Source organism: Mastigoproctus giganteus, chromosome 6 (genome assembly GCF_048544385.1).
Source record: "Mastigoproctus giganteus isolate SK-2022 chromosome 6, ASM4854438v1, whole genome shotgun sequence".
NCBI classification, from domain to species: domain Eukaryota; kingdom Metazoa; phylum Arthropoda; class Arachnida; order Uropygi; family Thelyphonidae; genus Mastigoproctus; species Mastigoproctus giganteus.
This window is the reverse complement of record NC_143580.1, coordinates 143,885,925-143,911,292: the sequence shown is the minus strand read 5'-3', so window position 1 is coordinate 143,911,292 and position 25,368 is coordinate 143,885,925. Positions and strand designations below refer to the sequence as shown.

At 39.0% G+C, this 25,368-nt stretch overlaps 1 protein-coding gene across 1 annotated transcript in view; it reads left to right on the top strand.

Annotated features, from left to right (window-relative positions):
- Positions 1–25,368, top strand: part of LOC150084631 (lysosomal-trafficking regulator-like) — a 686,318-nt gene that overhangs the window by 647,276 nt on the left and 13,674 nt on the right. The window contains exon 28 of the mRNA XM_090376308.1: positions 24,678–24,763. Coding sequence (XP_090232434.1) covers positions 24,678–24,763 — 86 coding nt within the window. The remainder of the gene's footprint in view (positions 1–24,677; positions 24,764–25,368) is intronic.

Here is a 25,368-nt window from a genome sequence, read left to right as displayed (position 1 = left end):
TTCAAATTTGTCAGTTGATAAAGGGACACGAGTTCCGAAAGCTACTGAACTGAAATTGTACTTATATTTCATTTTATACTGGGTATACAATAAATATCTATTTGTTAAGTTAGGGGTAGTTAATGTGCAGAAAGCAGTGACTAGTAATAGCAATTAATGTCCTTTATTTCAGTCCAAATAATGGTTACAAAGCAAATATGTTCATTAGGGAAAATTTGTTTATGTAACAGTATGAATATGCTTTCTCTAAATTTAAAAATTAATAATTTTAACTATTAATTTCAACTTTATGTTCTTATGTGTTCCTTTTGTGTTCATGTTCTTTGTGTTCTATTTGAACCTAATACTAGCAAGGCTTTTGTGGATTTATTGGATGATTGTTTTCTACAGCAGCAGCATGTTTGGGAAGCAACTAGATGGAGTACTACTCTTGATCTGATTATCAGTAGTGATTCTTCATGCATTAAGAATCTGCTGATAAAGGAACCACTACATGACAGTGATCACAGTGTGCTGAAGTGGGATTTACTCAAAGAGGTAACTACCATCAGAGATAAAGGGTAGGGTTTTTACTTTCAAAAAGGCAACTAAGGTGGTCTGAGACAGTATTTAAATTCTATACGGTGGGACCAACTGATAATGTTACCACAGCAAATTCGAAATGGGAACCATTCAAAGAAATAATCTTGGAAGCTACTAGACGTTTCATACCAACTAAAAAATATTGTTCAAGATTTAGGCCTAAATGAATGTCAGATGAACTAATTAGACATGTGGGAGAGAAGACAAATGCATGGCATACATAAATTAACAGGTGACACAGAAGCGTATGATATATATAAGCTGGTCTGTAACCAAGTCACACCAGAGGTTGGATGATTGTTTTCTACAGCAGCAGCATGTTTGGGAAGCAACTAGATGGAGTACTACTCTTGATCTGATTATCAGTAGTGATTCTTCATGCATTAAGAATCTGCTGATAAAGGAACCACTACATGACAGTGATCACAGTGTGCTGAAGTGGGATTTACTCAAAGAGGTAACTACCATCAGAGATAAAGGGTAGGGTTTTTACTTTCAAAAAGGCAACTAAGGTGGTCTGAGACAGTATTTAAATTCTATACGGTGGGACCAACTGATAATGTTACCACAGCAAATTCGAAATGGGAACCATTCAAAGAAATAATCTTGGAAGCTACTAGACGTTTCATACCAACTAAAAAATATTGTTCAAGATTTAGGCCTAAATGAATGTCAGATGAACTAATTAGACATGTGGGAGAGAAGACAAATGCATGGCATACATAAATTAACAGGTGACACAGAAGCGTATGATATATATAAGCTGGTCTGTAACCAAGTCACACCAGAGGTTAGGCAGGCAAAGGCAGATTATGAGAAATCTTTGGCAAAGGATGCAAAGAAAAACAGCAAAGAGTTCTTTACTTGTGTAAACTCTAGAAGGAAGGGGAACAATCAGATTGGTAATGATGGTTCACTTGATATCGATGGTTCAACTGTTGATGATCCTGCTCAGGTAGCTAACAAACTAATTGAATATTTTGCATCTACATTCACACATGAGGAATTATTCAGGGAGGGGAATGCCAGAGGTGTATTAAACTCTAGCAGTAAGCTAGATAATCTTGTAATAACTGAGAGTAAAGTGGAGGAGAATTTGTTGATTTGTTGAAGATAAACATAAAAAAGGCACCCGGAGTGCATGGGACCTATCCAGTTCTTTAAATGAGGCAGCAAAGGAAGTAAGCAAACCCTTAGCCATAATTATGAGAGCTTCCTTCGACTCATGGGAGGTACTCATTGGACTGGAAGTGTGCAAATTTGACCCCGATCCAGAAAGGAGGATCAAAGAGAGAATTAAGCAAACCTTAGCCATGATTACGAGAACATCACTGGACACAGGAGAGGTCCCAATGGACTGGAGATGTGCAAATGTATCTACAAATAACAAAGGAGAATCAAAGGGTGACAAGTAATTACAGCCCTGTTAGTTTAACTTCTGTTCCAGGGAAATTCATGGAGGCACTGGTTAAAGGTGCATTGCAGGATCATCTAGACAAGACTTCAGTTATAGCTCAAACACAGCATGGGTTTATTAAGGTCTTGTCTGACCAATTTGATTGGATACTATGATGTAGTCACAAAGGAACTGCATGCAAAGAATAATTTTGATATCATATATTTGGATCTTAGAGAGGCTTTTGATACTGTTGTACATGGAAGACTGCTGCACAACTTGGAGCAGTGTGGCATTGGAGGCAAATTACTGCCATGGATAAAGGGATGGTGGAGTGCGAGAAGACAGAGAGTGGTAATCACTGGACACTGCTCTTTATTAGTGGAGTCCCCAGGGTTCAGTGTTGGGTCCATTGTTGTTTTCTGTATTCATTAATGACATTGATGATGTTATATCAGGCTTAATGTCCAAGTTTGCAGACGATACGAAGGTCAGCAGGGTTGTTCACTAATGACAGTATGCTGCTGCAACAGGATCTAGAAATGTTGAGTAGATGGGCTGAGAGGTGGCTACTGAAGTTTAACATTGACAAATGTAAAGTACTGCCTATTGGAAGCAGTAACCCCAGAGTAACATATTAACTGTGTGGTACTGCACTGGCAATGGTAGAGTGAAATGGACCTGGGGGTAATTGTGCAGGCAGATATGTAGTTTTCTGAGCAGTGCAGTCGGTCTGCAAGAGTAGACCATGGTGTCTTGTCAATGATATACAGGAAGTTTTTCTAGCAGGGATAAGGAGGTGATTGCCCCCTTGTATAAGGCAATGGTCGGGCCACACCTCGAGTACTGTATACAGGTCTGGAGGCTTCATTTTAAGAAGGATGTAGGTCTGTTGGAATGAGTACAGAGAAGGGCAACAAGATTAGTGAATTGAACAAAGGGCCGCTCTTACGAAGAAAGGCTTAAGTTTTGCAAATTACAATGTCTGGAGACTAGGCACTTTCGAGGTGATTTGATTGAGGTGTATAAAGACTTGAATGGTTTGAGCATGCTCAAAGCTGATGGGTTTCTTCCTCTTGCTCAGAATATTTTCCTGAGAGGGCATAAATTCAGATTGAAGAAAGACAGTTGAAGAACAAATGTGCAAAAGTTTGCCTTTAGCCAGCAGGTAGTTGATTGCAGGAAGACTTTCATTTGTCGTTGTAGAAGTTGATTGCTTAAACAGATTCAAAGCCGAACTAGACAAACATTTGGAGCTGGCGGATGAGCGAAATGAGAAGGGGTGTGCAGGTATTTTATTTTATTTATTATTATTTTTTTTTTTGACTGATTCTATATATAAGCTTACTTTCTTCCATCATGTGCACTTGCTGATGCTAATTCAGGTATCATCTTTTCTAACTTCGGCCCATCCACAGTAATAAGAACTATAACTTCTAATACCTCTCATTTGGGGTTTTCATAAAAAAAATAAAAAAAAAAAGAATTCCTCAAGGTTAACAGAACATGGCCAGGATCTAGCTCATCATGTTCTCTAACAAACTTTCCTCTTTCGAAAATTTTTTTCAACCATTGAACTGTATACATTATCAAAACTGTTCAATTTTGATTTTGTTACATTCATTTTTAGCATTAGTAGAGCCATACGATGTAAGAAAGCAAGCTTATGCAGCATCAGCCAAAAAAAAAACCCTCCCACTTCACCCATCCATTCGTTCCAAATGCCTGTTCAGCTCAGCCTTAAATTTATTTAGACTATCAACTTCCACAACAAAAGATGGAGGTCTTTCCACCAATCAACTACTAGCTGGCTAAGGCAAATTTCTGCACATCTGTTCTACAACTCTCTTTCCTCAATTTGAATCTATGCCCCCCTCAGGTTCTTAATCTGAGCAAGAGGTAGAATCCCATCAGCATTCAGCTTGCTCATCCCATTCAAGGCCTTACACACCTCAATCAGAACACCTTGCAGGTGCCTACTCTCCAGATGCTGCAATTTGCAGAACGTAAGCCTTTCTTGGTAAGAGCACCCCTTTTGTTCTTTCCCACACCAAACTTCTTGCCCTTCTTTGTACTCGTTCTAGCAACTCTACATCCTTCCTAAAATGAGGCCTCCAGACCTGTACATGGTATTCTAGGTGTGGCCTGACCATTGCCTTGTATAATGGGATAATGAGCTCCCTGTCGCTGCTAGCAAAATTGCCATATATCATTGACAAGAGACTCCATGACCTGTCCTGGCAGCTCATCTGCACTGCTCAGTGAACTTCATATTTGACTGCACAATTACCCCAGGTCTTTTTCACTTTCCACTTCCCTGAGTGTAGTACCACACAGTTGGTACATTTCTCTTGGGTTATTGCTACCCATATGCAGTAATTTGCATTTGTCAATGTTAAATTTGAGTTGCCACATCTCAGACCATTTGCCCAACTTATCTAGATTCAGTTGGAGTATCATACTGTCTTTACTGTCGTTAACAACTCTGCCAACCTTTGTATCATCTGTAAATTTGGACATTAAGCCTGATATACTTTTTTTTTCTTTTTTTTTTACCTTCATCAATAAATATACAAAACAACAATGGGTCCAACACTGAACCCTGGGGAACTTCACTAATAACATTTGTCCACAAAGAGCTGTGTCCATTGATTACCATTCTCTGTCTTCTCCCACTCAGCCATCCTTTTAAAATATCATCAATGTTTGCTTTTGAATTGCTACACCCAACCAAGAGAATTGCCTTTAAATGTTCATCACTCAGCCTTGTTCGATATGTGGACATTACATATTTCAGTTTTAGAAATGCTCACAGACAGAAGTTGTACCGAACACTGATGCCATACCAGAGGCAAATTTCTTTAATTTTGAAAACTCATTATCAGATAAGCAGCGATAAAATTCTACAAGATTTCCTTCTCTGTGTTTCTCTTTCAATAGGTCATTTGCTTGTAAATCAATGATCTCTAACTGTAGCTCGACTGGCACGTCATCAACGTTACAATGAAACGGATTTTGAAACAAAAGAATATCACTCTCAGTTCTGTCGAGTTCTGAAAATCTTTCCAAAAAATGCTTTTTTAAGTCATTAATAATTTTCTTTGGAAACTCGAGATTGATATCTTCTCCGATTTCAGCAAGAAATTCTTTGAAACGCTGAAAATGAGAGAAATCTCCTCTTTCTAGTTGTGCTTCAAAAAGTAATAGCTTTCTTCAAAATGCTTTAATGATTCGGTAAAGGTCACAGATAAAGTTGTCCTTTCCTTGAAGTTTTAAATTCAATTCATTCATGTGAGATGTTATGTCAACCAAAAATGACAATTTTGATAGCCAGGTAGGATCTGATAGAAGTGTATGAGCTCTATCCTTTTCGGTGAAGAAAATATCTATTTCTTTTCGTAGCTTATAAAAATGAAACAGGACTTTACCGCAGTAAGCCACCTCACTGCTGTGTGATAAGGTAAGTCACAAAATTCAGTCAATTTCCTCAAGAAAAGCCTGCAAAAAAAGCCGGTTGTTCCTGACAAAGCACCCTTTTGTGATGTCGTGCGGCGCCGCTCGCCATTGCCAAGGTATAAGCCCCGCTCACAAGCTGTCATTGAAACAGTAGTATTTCGTTGACTCACTATTTATTATATTTCCATATAAATAATTACAATATATTTTAGAAATTTTGATCATTTGTAGCACAGTGCGGTGGCGGCGGGCTGGATCTGGCCCGCGGGCCGTAGTTTGGTGACCCCTGATCTAGTGTATTATCTTGCTGCGTCTCCTCTGTCAGACAGTGACTGGAGGGAGTCCGAGTACTGTGTATGCGGGGAGCATTGTCAAGGCCATGTTATGTCAAGGTTTTGAGTATATTCTTACCATATGTACGCGCGCCTCCGTAGCCAGGTGGGAAGGAGCAGCAGTGCGTAGCCTACGCTTCTTGATTAGACCGGTGTTCGAGCCCGTCACCACCAAATACGGAGGATGCGGAAAGGTCAGGGAATGACCACCGCATATTCCCGGAGCAATATGGCCTTAGTTGCTAATGCTCCCAAAAACCAAATAACTAACAAACCATATGTACGCCATATCCAAAAATTCCATCACTCCGTACAGCATGCCCCCCCCACCCACTATTTCTTACTATTGAATACATCATGAATTGTCAAACTAATAGAAAAAACTTATCTGCAAAAAGATCTGAACCTCCCAAACACTTCCTGGTTCATTTCACAAATGTATGTGGTCTCAATTCTAATCTCAGTGGTGTCTATTTCCACTTACAGTCTGCCAAACCCGATATACTCTTTCTGTCAGTGACTTGGTAATTTTCAATCTTCTCTAGTTTAAAATCTCTCTGCCTCATTCTGTAAAATTCATCTGTTGTCTCTACCATTCTCCCAACTCCACTAATCACTTGGAACTCTTTGAATTCCTCTCTTTGCATCATGACTTTCTCCAGTCCAACTCTCCTAACAGTGAGGTAATTTTCCTTGGTAATTTTAATGGTCACAACTCATGCTGACTCCCTATTCTAATCATAAAGACCCAGCTGGTCGAGATGCTGATGCTTTTGCATTTTCTGATGACTTCGCACAGATTGCTCATTTAACTACCAGAATACCGGACAATCCTAACCATACAGCCAACATGCTTGATATTTTTCTCACAAACAGCCCTTCTAATTACATGGTCGAGGTGAGTTTCCTTTATACCACACTCTTAAAATCTCATCCTTTATCTAAACCTTGGTTTTTCAATAAATGTGCTAAGGCTGTTCAAGAGAAGAATGTTGCATATCATAATTGAACTCTAACACTATAAATCATTCCCGTTCCCTGTGGAGGATGGGTTCCTTCCACAGGGAAGGGGAATGATTGTTTCCAATTCTTGTTTGCTTGCAATTGGAAACAAGAATTGGCTTGTTTCCAATTCTTCAGTTTCATTTTCTGTCTACATTAAAGCTCATAACAATTGTAAAGCAGTTATTAATCAGTAAAAACTAGATTTTCAACAGGCTAAGAGTAGAAAATTTGCTTCTTGCCCTAATGGTAGCTGAGCATTCAGGGTTCTTGTCAAAGCTATTTGCTGCAACTTTTGCCCATCTCTCCTCCCACCCCTGTCAAAACCAGATGGTTCTATTGTCACTTCGACCAAGGATAAAGCTGACCTGCTAGCATTCCATTTTTCTTCCAACTCATGTATTAATGACTTTGGTAAAACACCTCCCACTATTCCCAGCATACTCCGCTCGATGCCTCCTGTGGTCTTCCATCAAAAGGATGTCAGAAGGATTTTGACTAATGTCGATGCTAAGAAAGCTCCAGGTCCTGATGGTATTTCTCCACTTGTTCTCAAAATCTGCACTCCTGAACTTACTCCTATTCTTTGCTGCCTTTTTTCACTTTCTTATTCCAAAGGTGTTTTTCCTTCTGCTTTGAAATTTGCTCATATCCAGCCAGTTCCTAAAAAGGGTGACAAATCCCTTCCATCCAATTATTGTCCTATTTCTTCTACTCTTCCTAAAGTAATGGTGAAATCACCTAATTTCCAACTCTTAAACTATCTAGAAAGCTTCCGTCAGTGTCAATCCACATGATATTCTGGCTTATGTTACCCATCTAAGGACAAATTCAATGGAAAAGTTCGGTGAAGCACAAACAGTTGCTCTTGACATCTCAAAGGATTTTGATCGTCTTTGGCCTAAATGTCTTCTAAACAAGCATCCGTCTTATGGTTTGCCAACTGTTTTTTGCATTAATTTTCCATTTTTCTAGTACAGGTCACTGAGGGTTATGGTAGATGGCTTCTTGTCTTCTTTTCCTCTTGTATATATTAATTACCTTCTTCCATTGACCGAAAATCCTATCCATAGTTTTGCTGATGATAGTACATTGCATTTCACTTTCCAATTTGAGAAACCTTGCCCTGCTCAATCAGCTTCAACTTCTTGAGTATCTGCTACCAATTTCTTAAATACCGATCTCCAGGTAATTCTCCATTGGGGCAAAGAAAACTTAGTTGATTTCAATCCTTCTTAAACTTAGTCCTGTCTTATATCTCGCAAAAAAGGATTCTTCTGCTCCTGTATTTATCTTTGGGGATTACCCTGTCTGCTAATCTCTCTTAGCACAAACATTACAAATATTGCTTCCTCTTCATCTAAAAACTTGGTTTTCTCTTTCACTCTCGGCATTACTTTTCTTTCAAACAGCTGTTCACTCTGTACAAATTGCAAATGTACTCTATCATAGAATATTGTTCCCACATCTGGGGCAGTGCCTCCAAACAGGATGTTCTATATCTGACTTTACTCCCCTACGATCTCTGTCTCCCCTTCCAACCTTTTTGCCTGGTGAACTCTAACACTATAAATCTTTTTGCTTTTCTGAGCAATCATTCCCCTTCCCTGTGGAGGATGGGTTCCTTCCACAGGAGTGCCAATCTATCCCTATAACTTTCCATTTCCTGGTGGAAAGTCTTCTTATCATCCATGTTCTCTATCTTCATCTGTCTCTCCCACTTCCTTTTTCACTTTCCAGAAGTCTCCCTGGGAAGCTCCATCATTATCCATGGTTCACCCCCACTAGAAATGTTTCTTTTCCCTACTACACCCAGCCTGCCTTTTCCTGGACAGTCAACGTGAAGTTTCATTATGGACTACCTGCAGCTAAATGGCTGAATGAACAACAGACCAACATGAAAACTCACACTGTCTCTGGCCTTTACAGAGTTTGTACTGCAATAGAGATATACAAATGTGGGGCTGGGTGCCCACTCAGTGATAATTTATATGCAGTGTAGTTTGACTAAAGTATGCTCTCTTGGACTAAACTATGCACTCTACTAAAGTAAGCTATATCTCTTGAGAGTCAACTCTATACACTATATGCATTTCCTTTCTGTACACACTGTATTCCCCATATTTAAATTCTGTATCCATTATATCTGAATGATACCCTGGCTCTGATATTCCCATAATGTCTGCATTTGATAACTTATTCAGTACTTCAAATTCATTAAGTTTATTTATTAAGCTCCAACAGTGGTGTAGACGCCCTAGTTCTTACATGCACTAGTTGTTACTCTTAGTTACCCTAACACTACCCACATATTTCCTTTTTCCAAGATGACCCATAGCAGACCTTGTAATCCCTAGTACCATGCTTTCCAGGCTGTTGCATATTTCTATAGAAGTAGTGTAAGAAATACTTTCACCTCTACCTATGGCTATTGTTAATCTATTAGTCAACGTATTACCTTGCAGTTCACCTGCCGACTTACCACTGCCTTGATGGCATCAACAAAAATATTGTACCCTTTCTGTTTCCTGGGGTTGCCTTCTCTATTGTCCCCATACGTCTGTCTTTTCCCCCCAGCCTTCAGTCTCCCCCCTACTCTGCCTAATACGCCAGCATATAACCCCACACAAACTGCAAAAACCTGACTTCGTTCAAATTAAACCGCATACATCTCAATTGGCTTTTCTAATTCCAGCACTCACCCCTACAGAGTCTTTTTTTTTTTTTTTTTTTTTTTTTTTCTCTTTAGGACCTAGTCACTGAAATCTCAGGAAACTAGGTGGCAGGGCCTGCCAGAGTAAAACTCCATTCTGTGTACCTGGTCTGCCTCCACGAGGCCAAGTGTGGACAACGTTGGGCCTCAGTAGGGGTCCAGCGGCTAAACGGCCAGATGAACAACGATACACAACACTACACATATACAAAATCCACACACTTTTAAATCTCTGGCCTTCCCAGTGAACTGGTACACCTACAATGAAAGCAACGCGGAGATGGGGGGAACCCCTAGTGCCGTTAGACATCAATACACTTTATACACCCTTTCTGTTACAGACCCAGGCCTATGCAGATGACCTTGTCATGCTCTTTTCTGCCAATAACAGAGCCCAACTGGAAGCAACTGCCACTAGGCCATCTTTACCTTTCAAGCTTGGGTAGAGCATAACAACCTAAAGATCTCCCCAGAGAAAACCAATTCAATCCTACTAAAAGGTACCCTTGATCCCAGAAGACCACAACCAAATCAAGGTCAACAGTGTTACAGTCAAACTAAAAACAGAGCTTAAATATCTAGGTTTGATCTTAGATAAAAATCTTTCCTTCACTCCTGATCTAGGCCATCTGAGGATTAAGATCAGGAAGTATGCTGCCCAAGTCTCAAGATTTGCCTGAAAGGACTAGGGCTTAAAGAAGAGAATGCTCTCCCTCTTCTATAAGGTGGAGCAATATGGCCTTAGTTGCTAATGCTCCTAAAAACCAAAAATATCAAATAACTTCTATAAGGCAGTTTTCATTCTGGTTATTGCCTATGCCTCTGGAGTCTGGTACAAGAAGGCCAATACAGAACACACTTAGGAACTATTCTGTTGTAAACAGAACACGCCTAGCAACTATCCAGCGCTCTTTTCTCCTCCTGTCCTCCATGCCTGTTGCACTGTCAGCATCCATGTGCTCCAGGTCCTTGCTGGATCCCTTCCTCTGGACCTAGAGATTGTTCATCGTGGGTTGCTCTACCAATTGGCTAAAGGAAGAGCAGTTACCTGCAGAGTTTCACCACTGACCCAGCAAATAATAGAAACACTGAAAAGAAGAGACTTAATAAACACCTAACAAGAATGATGGCAGACCTCAACTAAAGGTGCTGTCACCAAAATATTCCTCCCGGATGTCAGGGCCTCTTACCCCCCCTCACACCTGGCTGGTTTTCACCGGGACTCTACTATCTACCTCCTCACTGGACATGGCTTCTTCCAGAAAAAACTACATGACTTCAGAATTACAGGCTCATCCTGCTGCCACTGTAGAGAGGATCAGATGTGGGAGCACCTTGCCCAAAGCTGTGAAATCTACAAAGACTTAAGGAGGATCCTAATAACGAAACTGCACTTCAACTACCAAAACCAAGAACACCTCACCCTACAGAATGAAGAAACTTACTGAGCCCTCACTCAATTTGCAATGAATCTATTCACCAGGCAGTGAATAGGTTCAGAAAAGTGCTACCAACACAACCATAGTATCCGAATCAATATGTCAAAACAACCATGGCTGCCATTTGTTGCTGCACATTGCTGAGCCTGGGATGCTAAGACCTTGGACCAAACCTACACAAGACTTGATGAACCCAACAGAACCCAACTTGACCCCTCACATTTTGAATAGTCGACTGGTCTCCCCACTTGGATGGGACGACACAAGCAGTGCAATCAAAGATAGGTTCCTCACATAGCTTGACAAATTCCTCATCATTGACTCCTGGACTAACTTCTTCCCACTGGAAGTGACACATTTCATCAAGAAGAGACCTAACATCAGTCCCTGGACTTGACCATCTTTTCTTGTACTCCCGTTTTTGGCCTTGCTATTATTCATTATCATGGACTACTCGACCAGCCTTCAGTCTGGATGTGACACAGACTCACCAAATGGAGTCCCAATGATGACACCTGGACTAGACCTTCCCCCGTTGGAGCCTCCACTCTGATTTCCACCAAGTTATCAGCTCTTTCTCACTGGCAGTGCTAGTCGTACCTACCTTTTACTTGCGGTTTTTTTTTTTTTTTTTTTTTTGTGAAGGGGTGGTTTTTTGTCCTGCTCCACCCCCACTCTTCCCTCTGGTGAGGCATTGAGCATGTCACACTGTCTGCAGGGGCCATCTTCCCTGTCGGGCCCCTTCCTTCCTTCTGTTTCCTTCCCTCCAGTCTTCTGTCTCTCCCTTACTTTCCTCTTACACAACGTTTTTTTTTTTTTTTTTTTGTCCTGCGTCACATTTATACGTCCAAATTATTGCCCGAACTATTAGGCCCTAGAACAAGTTATCAGCGAACAACCCTACACTCTGTTAAAATTACAACCATTGCTCAAGAAACAGTGATCATCTCATTCTCAAATCTGGTCCAAGCGACTCAAATTCCAGGATAGTAGGTGGCAGGACCTGCCAGAGTACTCTAGCATCAGTGATATGCCTAGTCAACCTCCCCGTGGCATGGTGTGATAATGTCGGGTCCCACTAGGGGCTTGGCAGCTAATAGACCAGAAGAACAAAGGGCACAACACAATATACTGCACATGACCCCCCACACACCTTCAAATCTCTGGCCCAATACAAAGTACATCCGTGGAGACTGGAGAAATCCCAGAAGCCATTAGTCACTAACATACCTTACACCTTACACCCTTTTTATAAGGTATATCCCATCCCTGTAGATGCAGTCTCTCCTATCAAGAAGCACAGACCAAGCTGGGAAAAATTCTACCCCATCACCCTGTGCAATCTTTCCATGGCTGAATTGACATGGCTGTCATCATATACCCTTTCCCATCATGTCTGTGCAGAATTGTATTCACTTTTAAATTTAACCATAACTTGTAACTTTTTTTTCAAAATTATCATGTCTTGTTAAATAATTCTGCAGACCTGATACTTGTTATAGTAATAGCAGTAGTTCCCTAATATATAATATTCTAGAATTCCAGCACTATTTCGTATTTGTTAATTTAACTATTTACATTGGAATGGTTATTATTGTAAACATACTTACATGAATGGTTTGGGTGTATAAATTTTTAATAAAACTTATATTATATTATTTCTCCCTGATTGGGGGATTCCACTCCGTGTCGGGTACTGCTGTCAAGTACACAGGGTGGTTGTAATGTCTAGTGTTACTGCCGGTTGAGGAAATCTCTGACTATCCTACAGGTGTTCAGGATTGCGACTTTCTGGAATTCCTTGTAGGTGTTCTCTGGGAGACCTATTGCTGCTAGGCTGCTATGTAGAGTCTTTGGTACCATACTGGTTTTTGACACGATAATTGGGATGGTTGATACTTCTTGCATATGCCACATCTCCTTGATCTCATGTCTCAGGTTCCTGTACTTCCTAATTTTTTCCTCATGGGTTTTCTGGACATTGCTAGTGTTCGGCGCCGCTATGTCAATCAGGTAAGTAGCCTTTTCCTTCTTGTCCACAAGGGTTATGTCCAGTCTGTTTTGTGGGATGGTCTTATCAGATATTATTGCACAGTCCCAGTACAGCTTGTGGGTTCGGGTCTCTAGTACTGTGTGGGGTTCGTACTTGTAGTATGGTACATTTTCTTTGGTCAAATGGTATGTCCTCGCTAGCTTCTGATGTATTATCCTGACTACCTGGTCAATGTCTATGAGGGTATTCAGTCTGGGTGATCACCATGCACTCCGCGGTGATGTGTTGGATCATTTCTGAGGCCACGTGGCATCGTCAACATGTGTCATCTGACATTCCAGGCTCCTTTGAGATGTATTTTCTATAGTTTCTTGTGTTGATTACCTGGTCTTGGATGGCCAGCAGGAATCCTTCAGTCTCGGGGAAGAGCGTCCTGCTTGTGAGCCATGCATTGGAAGCAATGTTATCGATGTGATCTTGATAGAGGTCATTATAGTGTCTGCCATGGAGTGTCTTCTTTGCCCATCTTTCTATCTTCGTTCCTTGTACCGTTTGGGCTGGAGGGGTTTCCACGCTTAGGTTGAGTGGGGTATACCACTTATCTATCTTCCTGATGGAGTGGTGCTGTGTTGTTCTCGAAGTAATCTTTCCGATTAACTATCGCTGTTTTCTGTTGTTCTATCAGGCCCCTTCTTCCCTCTTTCCAAGGTATTGTTATTCTCTCTACTGCTGACTTTGGGTGGTGTTACCGAATCTTGGTCATCATTGTCCTTGTCTTTCGCATGATATCTTCTAGCGCTTTCTTAGTCCAATCTATGACCCAGAATATGTATGTTATTACTGGAGCTGCATAGGTGTTTATGGCTTTAAATGTGTTCCCTCCGTTCAATTTTGCTTTCAGCAGGCTCTGAGTCTGATATTTTTTGGTCAGGCACTTCTTGATTTCCTTGTATTCCAACTGCTCAGCCTGCATCATCCCTAGGTATTTGTAGGTCTCTCCTTCTCTCATAGCTTCGATCTCTCTACCAGTCAACAGCTTGTAGTTTCAGCCAACTAATTTTCCCTGGTGCAATGTGTGGGTCTTGCATTTTCCTAGACCAAATTCCATCCTGATGTCCTTGCTGAATTCTTCGGTGATCCAGAGTAGTTGCTGGAGTTGCTTCTTGGTTGCCGCATAGAGCTTGATGTCATTCCTGTACATCAGGTGGGTGAGGGTGTACAGGTTCTTTATTCCTTCTTTGAGGTTATATCCATACTTGCTGCCGTTGTGCATTGTGGATAGAAGGTTGAGTGCTAGACAGAACCATAGTGAGCTCAGAGCATCTCCCTGAAAGATTCCTCTTCTAATGGGGATTGGCCTGGTTGTGATATTCTCGACCTTAATGGTGGTACTCCATTTCGCCATTGTTGCTCCTAGGAAGTTTGTCACTATCGGATTGACCTTGTAGATATTCAGGGTTTCTATTAGCCAGCTATGAGGTACGGAGTCAAATGCCTTGCGGTAATCGATGTAGGCCGTGTATAGGTTGCGGTGCTTCTTGAAGGCTTGCTCCATAACTGCGGCATTTATGGTTAAATTGTTGCTTGCATCCTTTGCTCCTCTGCTTGCATCCTTTCTGCTGTTCAGCCATTATGTTCTGACTCTCTAAATGGGCTGATATCTTTTTCTTCTTAGTTATGCAGCTGATCAGGATCTTGTTCATCGTTGGGAGGCATGTGATTGGCCTGTATTTCGCCGGGTTTCTTGTATCTTCATCTTTAGACTTCAGATATGTGACTCCTTCAGTGAGAAATTTTGGGATTGTGTCCGGGTTGCATATCATTCGAGTGAACTGCTCTGCTAGCCTAGCACACCTAGTAATAATAACAATAATTATTATTATTATTATTACTAGGTTTAATAATAATTATTATTAAACATTACTAGGTGTTTAATAATAATTATTATTAAACACCTAGCAATTAGTAATAATAATTATTATTAGCTTTTAAAATACTAACATAACAAATTAACCTTGTGTAAACTTTTTTTCCCTTATGCACTGAGTGATCACTGAATTATGACCACATACCTAATACTTCGTAGGTTCTCCTTTTGCCCTCAGTACAGCAGCTATCCGACGTGGCATTGATTCAACAAGATGTCAAAAGCTTTTGGGAGGTACGGCCAACCAAGCTCTGTGTAATGCAGTCAGCAATGCAGGTATGGAGGTGATTAGTGTATCCAGATGCCTGATATGCCTTTCCATAGTGTCCCAACAAGTGCTCTATGGGATTGATATCAGTGGAGTTTGGAGGCCAATTGATATGCTGCGTCAGAACTATGTTCCTAAAACCATTCCTGCATAACAAGTGCCCAATGATTCGGCACATTGTCATCTTAGAAGACACTATCGCCATTTGGAAAAAAGTGTAACATAGCAGGGTGTACACAGTCAGCAAGCAGTTGAGAATAGTGGAGACCACTGAGACATTGTTCCACATAAACCAGGGGTCCAAGTTCCTGCCAGTGAAACATGCCCCACACCATATACAACTGCCTCCACCGGCCTGGACTTTTGATATCACGTGTAATGGTTCAAGAGCCTCATGTTGTTGATGCCAAATCCGTACACGACCATCCACAGTGTGGAGTAAATAATGTGACTCATCCGACCAGCACACCTTCTTCCAGTCTTCTAATGCCCAACTTGCATGCTCTTTGCACCAGGCGAGTCTTTTATGCCGATGAACCTTGGTTAGGAGTGGATGCCGCAGGGGTTGTCTGCTGGTATAGCCCATAAGTGCGATCGTGCGATGCATGGTCATGCCTGATATTGTTCCAGGTTGGCCCATGTTGTATTGGGTAGTCAACTCTTCAACAGTGCTGCACCTGTTTGCCTGTACGTGTTGTCAGATCCGGTGCTCACCTCTAACATCAACGTTTCACTGACATTTGACTCTAGTCCTGGTACAGGACTGGCGTCAAAATGGTCAAACTATGGCGGCTCTCGAATACCCCACCAGTTCAGCTGTTTGGGAAATCGAGGCACAGCTCTTTGAGCATTCACAATCTGTCCTTTATCAAAGTCTGATAAGTCCTTCCTTTTACCCATCACGTTCGGAATTTTACTGCCTACTGAACAACTAACACGTTATCTATGCTACGTAGGTTGACTATCTCTGCACTCTCGTACCTCATGTGGTCAACGGGTCACATTCAGTTTTCATAGGGGTGGTCATAATTCACTAATTACTCAGTATATATATTTTGCAAATGAGAATATGATAATTCAAATAATAGTGGAATTGCCATAAAGTCATATAGATAATGCTGGCTTTTTCCAGGGAATGTCTGATGTAAGTTTAACTTCCATTAAATGTTTGTTAGCCAATTTGCTATATCTGTTATTTTGTCCCATTGTTACACCATAGTTCTTTGTGAAGCTCTATCCTTATTTTAGAAACCTTCTGCTAAATTGCATTGATAAGTAAAATGAGCATATCTAATTTTAATTTCAAAATCATGGACCAGAATACCAAAACAAGTAACAACTTTGCAGTCAAGTTATTAATTGATGGAAAGTAGTACTTCTGATTAGTTGTGTAGTGGGGAGGTCTGTCATTTAGTGGGAAATGGAATGCATTGTGTTGTTAATTTTGCATTTCTTCGTTAACATTCAGATTATGGGGGGGGGGTTACCTTTTCTATGAAGAAATGTTTTTTTTTTTTTTTTTTTTTTTTTGTGAACTACAAGCCAGATTTATTATGAATGCTACATTCTAGTGTTAGTGAAGTACTCGTGGTGGAGGTTACAACTGCGTGTTCAAAATTAGCATAGCACATAGCATGCAACATTTATAGCTGCAAGGTTGGTTACATTGCAGTTGGATGTAGCTGTTCCATATTATGGAAGGTGTTACAGATTGGTTTATTATATATGTATTATATATATGAAATTTATATATATTTCAGAGTTTAATGTGTGTAATTTGGGTCATCTTACATTCCTGGAATGCACAAATGGCAGGAATGCTGAGGGCGAATGCGACAAGGGGCTCCTGATGAGTATGAGCTTGGCACACCCAGGGTCCTGAGCTGGATATTATCATTCTTTTCTCTCTCTCTCTCTCTCTCTCTCTCTCTCTCTCTCTCTCTCTCTCTCTCTCTCTGAAATTTACATATGTCAGAGTTTAATGTATGTAATTTGGGTCATCTTACATTCCTGGAATGCACAAATGGCAGGAATGCTGAGGGTGAATGTGACAAGGGGCTCACATCTGATGAGTATTCCTCTTCTTCTTCTTCTTCTTCTTCTTCTTCTTCTTCTTTCTCTCTCTCTTTCTCTCTCTCTCTCTTAGGGTAACTCTTTTTTTTTTTTTTTTTGGTTGGTGCAGCATAAGCTTTTTAGAGCTGCTTTTCTCAACCTTTTTACCCTGAAGAAACCCTTGAAATAAATTTCAGGTCTCAGGGAACCCCTACATAAACATAATTATACCTACAGCCACAGTACATTAGTGTGATCAGTATATTGTAGATATAATAATCCAATAACAATTGTCAGTGCTCTTTAGATTAGATAATATTTTTCTGAGAGTCTGCTTATTTTAACCAACTTATTAGCCTATTCGTTTAGTTAGTTCCCCCCCTCTCCACAAAGGATATCAAGTAGAGAATGATATTTTTCAGTGAATTTATTTTTACTAACTTATTAGCCTACTCTGTTTGTGTAGTCCCTCCCCCCCCCACAAAGGATATCAACAGTAATGCAATCAGTACTGTACATAGAGGAAACTTCAGTTTTTCTTAATTTTTTACTTGATTTTTTTTTTTTTTTACTTTATCCCTTTAGGCCTAAAAGTCTTATCACAAATTTCTACTATACAAGATGTTAAGGATGTATGGTGTGCAAGCATACTTTATTTCCCTATTTAAAACTAAAAATGACTTTTTTATCTAAAAAGTCATTTTTTATCTTTTTTTTTGATAAAAATATCATTTTTGGGGAAAAAAAAAAAGTAGTTACGATTAGTTTAGCTTACCTTTCTTGAAATGAATCTCTTTCTTTCCTTTTCATAAATTTTAAGAACTAATAAGGCAAACATAATAAAGTTCTGTTAAATAACTGGCTTAATAGAAAATGGGATTTAATTTTTCTAAAGGTGTAGGCTCAGTAGATCTAATTTCAATAAAGGAAGTAAACTGATTTTAATTAATGTTATTTACAACATTTAAATTTATTGACAATGTTGAATATTAAAGCTACTAAAATCATAAGCCAAAGCAATATGAATAAAAATATGGCCTAAGACCCAATTTTATACAAGACTTTGAAAAAAAACATTTTCTTACTGAGTAACATTAGCAGTTACCAAATTAAATTATTTTTCTTGATAATATTTCTTTATTTCTTTTATAGGCCTATTATGCATAAAAAGTGTTATTTTTGAAACTAAAAATAAAGAATTAAATTTACCTCTTTAATGTGAAACCTGTGCTTGTTTTTTTGCTGCACAAATACTCAATTCTGGGTCGAAGTTGAGATAAGCACACATGGATTTCATCTTCAATTGAAGTGAGATGATTTCTGTCCTTGCTCCTGATGCTTGTTAAACAAGAAAAAGCTAGCTCACACATGAAAGAAGTTGAAAACTGCAGAAAAATGTTCATTGCTTTCCTTTGAATGGCAGGATACTCTTCTTTCAAAGAAATTCAGAACGTGTCAATGGGCAGATCAGTAAATCTCATCTTGAGTATACAATGAGATTACACAAAGTTCTTCCTCTTCTCTCAAAGTCGAATTCTAAAGCTGAGCAGAAGATTTGGAGAAAGGGTCCTCTCACCCAGTCATACACTTGTGTTGAAAGGGAGGGAAAATAGTGTTCAGTTTTGTTCTGCAGTTCTTCCATTGGTTTTCAATAAGACTTGAGACTTTCTGATATCCTTCCTCACTCTCGAGCCCAAGCAGCATTGTAAACATTTCGGGGTTTTCTTTTGCAGCTTGATTTTTCCAAAGATTCAGTTTGGAACTCTTTGTTGAGAACTCTTCCTCTGCTAAGCCACTGGGTTTCTGTATGTAACAGGAGATTTATGTTCTCTTTGTCCAGGTTTTCATACAGTTTTTTAAACATTCTCGAATGAACTGGTCATTTCATCTCCAAGAGTTTTTGACACCAGAACCTCTCTGTGCAGAAAGCAGTGTGTTGTGACAATGTCAGGATTTTCTTTTTTTTTTTTTACGAGAGAGGCAAAACCTCTTGTGGAGCCAGTTGATGGGGCAGCATCAGTATAGATGCAAACACAGTTCCTCCAAGACAGACCTTTTGTTTCCAGATATAAAGACAAAGCATTAAATATATCTTGACCTTTGCTTGTTTTGGGCAGCTCTTTTCGGCAGAAAAAGTTTTCTCAATTTTCACCATCATTTACAAATCTTACAAATGCTACAGTATGACAGTTATTGGTGAAATCTGTTGACTCATCAACCTGGATAGAGCAGCTGTTGTTTTTCAGTTTATTACACAAAACCTGTTCTGCATCATGTGACATATCATCAGTATGTCAACTTGTCATACTGTTCGAGAGTGGAACATTTTCAATTTCTCGTACTGCATCTTGTCCTAGCATTTTACTCACAATAATTTTACATGCTGGCATTATTAGGTTCTTACCAACTGTGTGACATTTTCTTTTCTGGGCAATAAGTACTGCTACTAAATAACTTGATTCCTGAGCCATTTCACTGAATATGACTTTTTATCAAAAGCTTTACTCTGTTTGTTTTTTGAGATTCCAATATCTGTATAAAATAATCAGCACTCGTCAAATGGCTGGAATTTTTGTAGTAGTGTCTTTTCAATTTTGCTGGGGCCATTGTTGCACTTGTAAGTTGTTTGCCACAGACGACGCACAATGGAATAGGACAATTTTGATTACCATCCAATGTAAAACCCATTGATAAGTAGCTTTCATTGTAAAGATGAGCTTTTTTTTGTGTCTCTTGTTGCACTAGTGCAGTGAAATGACTGAGAAGATTGTAATTCTTCATCACTCACCTTATCAGAATTGTCCGTAGGCCTAGAATCCTCCTCTTCCATCTCACACCTTGTCTTCAAAAATTGTCACATTGGACAGTCAGACATGTTTATAAAACACAAACGCTAATGAAATATAAAACAGAAGGGTATAAGAAATAACTAAACGAGAAAATAGCAAAAAAATATGAAACTTCACAATACAATTCACTTCTAACCTACACAATCCACGTTTTGCAACGTTTACAACAACAGCATCAGCAGCAGTTTGGGGGAGATAATTTGGGATAGAGAGGCTGATGTCATAGCCTACCGTTGTCCCTTCTGTCTGTGCAATAATTAACTGACCAATTATCAAGGCTTCCCCTCTTGTGGCTAAAAGACCTCTAACAAAATTGTTAACATGGCTGGTCAGTCACTGTCCATCACTGTTGAGCACTAGCATCACGTGGCACGTGAAGTAAAAAAAAAAAAAAATTTTTTTTTTTTTTTTTTCAATTACTACCTCTTGCTGAACCTGTAGCAGCATCATGTGGAACCGTGGTTGAGAAAGCCTGCTTTAGAGAGACAAGGTCCACTTCACTTTTAAGTGGAAAAATGTCTATCTATAACTCCCAAGATTGGGCATTTAAGAAACATGGTGCACATCCCCCTCATCTGTGTTTTCCGCCACTCTGAACTCTGTCTACCAACAACAGTATGCTGTGTATCATGCTGAATACTCTGACTTTTTTCCTGTCTTCACTGTTAGTTCGAGGTCAGAGTTACCTGTCGAATCTGCCGTCATCTTTCCAAATAATATTATATTTGAGAAGATACCTGATGAAGACAACATATACTCAGCAGAGTTGTATGCTATTGAATTAGCCATGTGCCACATTAAAAACCACAATTACCAAATGTTTATGGTGTATACAGACTCTTTAAATATACTACATGCTTTATCAGGGTAGAGGTTTAATTCTCATACATTCCTGACCCCCTGGTCCAGCAGATGTTACATTCCCTTTTTGAATGTGCTTTTATCATCCATTTCTGCTTGATCCCAAGCCACACTGGAATCAAGGGCAATGAACTGCTGCAGCCAGGTCACCACAGCTCCAGAACAAACATAGCCTGTTAGGCCACTGTACAGACTACAGGCAATTAATATGCAAAAGATTACTCTCTCATTGACGACGACCTTGGTATGGGCAGGTCACGAAAACACTATCAGATAAAGCCTGTAATTAAACTGTAGCAGTCTAGTCTGTACAGGAACCGCAGAGAGGAAGTTGTGTTTGCTCGCCTCCGCATAGGACACAGTCATTCTACTCCTACTCTTGTTCATTCCTGCTGAGGGCAGATGACTGTCCTCTGTGTGAGCATAGTGTGCATAGTGTTAGGGTCGGGCGCCACCTGTGGTTTCCCACATCTGCGCCATATGTACACTGTGAAGAAATACAGAACACTGTAAATGCCAGAAAAAGTGTAGTGTGTTGAATGTGTAGTTTTGTGTTGGGTTCTGTTGTGTGTCCTGGCATTTGGCCGCAGGGCCCCTGGTGGAACCCCACGTTGCCCGCACACACACCACTAGGAGGTAGCCAGGCTGCCCATTATTCTCTGGCAGGTCTCCGTCAGGGTCGCCTGAGCTTTCTGAATGGAGACCAATTAAAAAAATAATAATAAAAAAAAATAAATAAAATTTAAAAAAAATAAAATAAAATAAAAAAATAAAGTAAAATAATAAATAAATAAAAAAAAATTAAATTAAATTTAAAAAAATAATAATAATAATAAAAAACCAATGATAATAATAATAATAGAAAATAATAATAATAAAAAAATAAAAAAATAAAAAAAAATAAAAATAAATAAAAAATAAGGTAGAGTGCGGCAATACAGGGTGTATGGAAGAAGATGGGGGATGAAAGTAAGAGTAAGGGGATGTAGGTAAGGGCATCCCGTAAATTGACAGTGGAGCATATGCCCCACCAGGAGAAAAGGGGAGGGGATAACTCCAGAAGGGTAGAAAAACCCCACTCAGTGAGAGTGCTGAGTGTGACTTATATTTTGCGGTGGAGTGGTCAAGACCACTGGAGCCTACCAAACCATATGGAAAGTTAGCAGGTAATCCTACTTTGGATGTTCCAGGGTTAGCAAGTCGATGCTGGTAAAACAGAAGTACAGATTTTTTATTTCAAGTTTGAGTAAGTCCTTTACAGGTTTCTATCCCTGGCTTGAGTTGGTTGTAGAGTCCTGCGCCTAGAAAAGCGATTCTGTGCGTACTCAGTTAATGATTTATAATATTGTTCTTCAGAAATTAGCAGGTGCTCCTGTCCTTGAGGTATGTGTTGTAGCTTGGTGTACAGTGTTCCTCGAAGATCGTTATAAATTGGGCAGTTATAAAGAAGATGGTCCCAATCTTCAATTTCTCCACATGTACAGTAGGGGTTATTGATGATTCCCAAGGTAGTCAACTTATGATTTATAGAACCGTGTCCAGTTATAATATATGTACAGTAGAGGCCAGGAGAGAACCAAGGCGGCGACTTTGGATAAACTAGTTTGACATCCGGGATGAATTTCTTAGTTATCAGGTTCTTGTCAGTCTCCTCCCATCTTGTCTGCCAGATTTGAAGTAGCATGGCAGCTAGTTTTTTCTTTTCTTGCTTGCAGTCAGTGTGAGCAATGTGACACCTTTTTAACCATAAGATATTTTATTCACATGTCCACTTCATAGGAACAAGCATTGTTTATATTTTAATGCTTTTAGCCCTCTGACTGATTGTCAGATAAAATCTGACTTAGTCAGTCATTTTATCTAACAATGTGAATTTATTAGTTATTTTTAATTATTTAGGATGTTCAAATAATTTTACACAGTATTTAAAAGTTACTGTTTCATAAATTTTTACATATTTTTTTATTACTGTGCATCATGATATAGTGACCTAATTCCTTAGGTTACTGAAAAATTAATCTTCCTTAGGTTCCTGAAAAATTAATCTGCTGTTTTATGTGACCTGGTTTTGGCACATATACCCTTAGCTGCTGATGCACCAATAAAACCAAAAACAACACCGGGTGATGTAGTAGCCAGCCAACAGCACACCACACTGTTGATTACACTGAGAAAAACTAAAATAGGTGTTGAATTTTGCTATAGGCCAAGTGACTGTGATGAGTATAATGAACATCTATATAGATGTGTAGAGTGGGCCAATAGATTAGAATATCTTATGATGTGTAACTGTAATTTGTGGGTTGGTTACTCAAACAGCAGAAATTTTCTGGGTTTATTATTATTATTAGCCATACAATGCAAGGAAGCTTGAGGCTTATGCTGCACCAGCCAAAAGAAATTCCCGAGTTACCCTGAGAGAGAGAGAGAGAGAGAGAGAGAGAGAGGTGAATCACCAAGAAATATCCGGCTCAGGACCCTGGGTTTGCCAAGCCCATACTCACCAGTTGTGATCCCCTGGGGTTGTTTATTGGATTGGAGAAAGGCATCAAGTGAATTCGTCTCCTACTCCTGTCTCATTCTAAACCTAATTACAAAATTGAAAGAAAAGTAAAATCATAACTTGAGGATTTACTTGCTTAACTAATTGGTAATGTCAGTTTAAACTTTGACCCACAGTAACCCAGAGCTGCATTATAAATTTGTTGTTGTTGTTATTTGGTTTTTTTAGGAGTATTAGCAACTAAGTCCATATTGCTCCGGGGATATGCGGTGGTCATTCCCCGACCTTTCCATATCCTCCGTATTTTGGTGGTCACGGGCTCGAACTCTGGTCTAATCAAGAAGCGTGTGCTACGCATTGCTGCTCTATATATTTGTTGATGTTAAAAGAGTTCATAAATATAGTGTCTCAGCATGACCTTCTAAACTTTCCATCAAGTGTTGTAAAGTGTCATCATTATCACAGTGATGTCAGCAGCCTTTATCTCTTGACCATCTAAATTCAGCACTGTCTTCATATTTGCACTTCAATTTTTAACTTGTTTTTGGGGTTTAATTCTTAATAGAAAATGTAAATTAAAATTACAGAAGAAATTATATAATTACACTGATCCATGTTCTATTTCATAAACCCAAATTTAGGCCTAATATGGTCCACAATAGCTAAGTGCTCAATAATGAGTGCACTAGCATACACTGATTTAAATTTTCAAGCCTGCATTGGTTGCTAAATACGGTCAATGATTGTATTCATTGTCAAAATGATTAATTATAAATGCGCGATATAGTGGTTGTCTTCAAACCCCCCCCCCCCCATAGCTAGATCATACGAATGACCTAAAAATCTATAGCCCTATAGCAAATTGTTATTCTATGTATTGGGTATTGTGTGTTTAACAACTATACCAAAATGAACTAAACTCCTCCACACACAAATGTAGTTTAATCCATTTGTTTTATATTTAAGTTTGCTGTCAGTTGGAAAAAAATATAAAAAATATTTTCCATTTTTCAGATTGTTCTGTTAGGTACAGTCCAACTTATTAATGATTTTTAGCAGGTTTTTTTTTTAATTTTTTTATTTGGATATTGAATACTTTCTCAAAAAAGCATGCAATCAGTGTCTGGTTTACCCTATCATATATATATTTTTTTATTCTTAAATTTAAAATTTCAAAAGTATCTTCATGTACTTCAATTAGCATTCATTATTTATATTACTGGAAATATATATATACAAGGTAAATATTGTCTATTGGTTAATTAGGTGTTCATTAGTTACGTATGTTTTCTCTTTTGGTATAGCTCAAAGGAATTATACAGTTATTATGCATTATCTGATTTACTTATCTTATTTTCCTCCCTTGAAGCTGAGTCTGTTAAAGAATGTGGTGAGTAGTTTTTTTCCTCTTCTCAGTTTATAAATCGATTAGGATTATATAAATAAGAAATTTGCTAATTGTGATAAACCTGAAATGCTGAGTAGTCATAAACTTGGAAGAGATGATATATTTTATATATCTAAAATACTCACCCTCAAAACTGTAATAAGGAAGAAAATAAATTAAAATAAAAGGAAATTCACCAATAGAATTGTCTACAATATTCTGAATTCTGAAAATCAAGAGTACTGAACAGAAATTTAAAATATACAAGAGCCTCATTAGACCAGTTGTGTGGCATATGGTTGTAATGCTTGGATATTAACGAGTAAAGATGAGCAGTTGAGAGTGTTCGAGCATAAAATTTTACGAAAAGTTTTTAGATTCATACATGATGTTGATAGATCCTGGAGGATCAGAATGAACCACAAACTTGACCATCTTATTGAGGTTGTAGATATTGTCAGATTTATGAAGAGCCAGAGACTTGCCTGGTTGGGACATGTTTTGAGAATGGATGATAGCAGAACAGCTAAGAGTATAATGAAATGGAAACCTACAGTGAAGAGGGTGAGAAGAAGACCATGAAAAAGATGGATGGATTATGTGGAAAA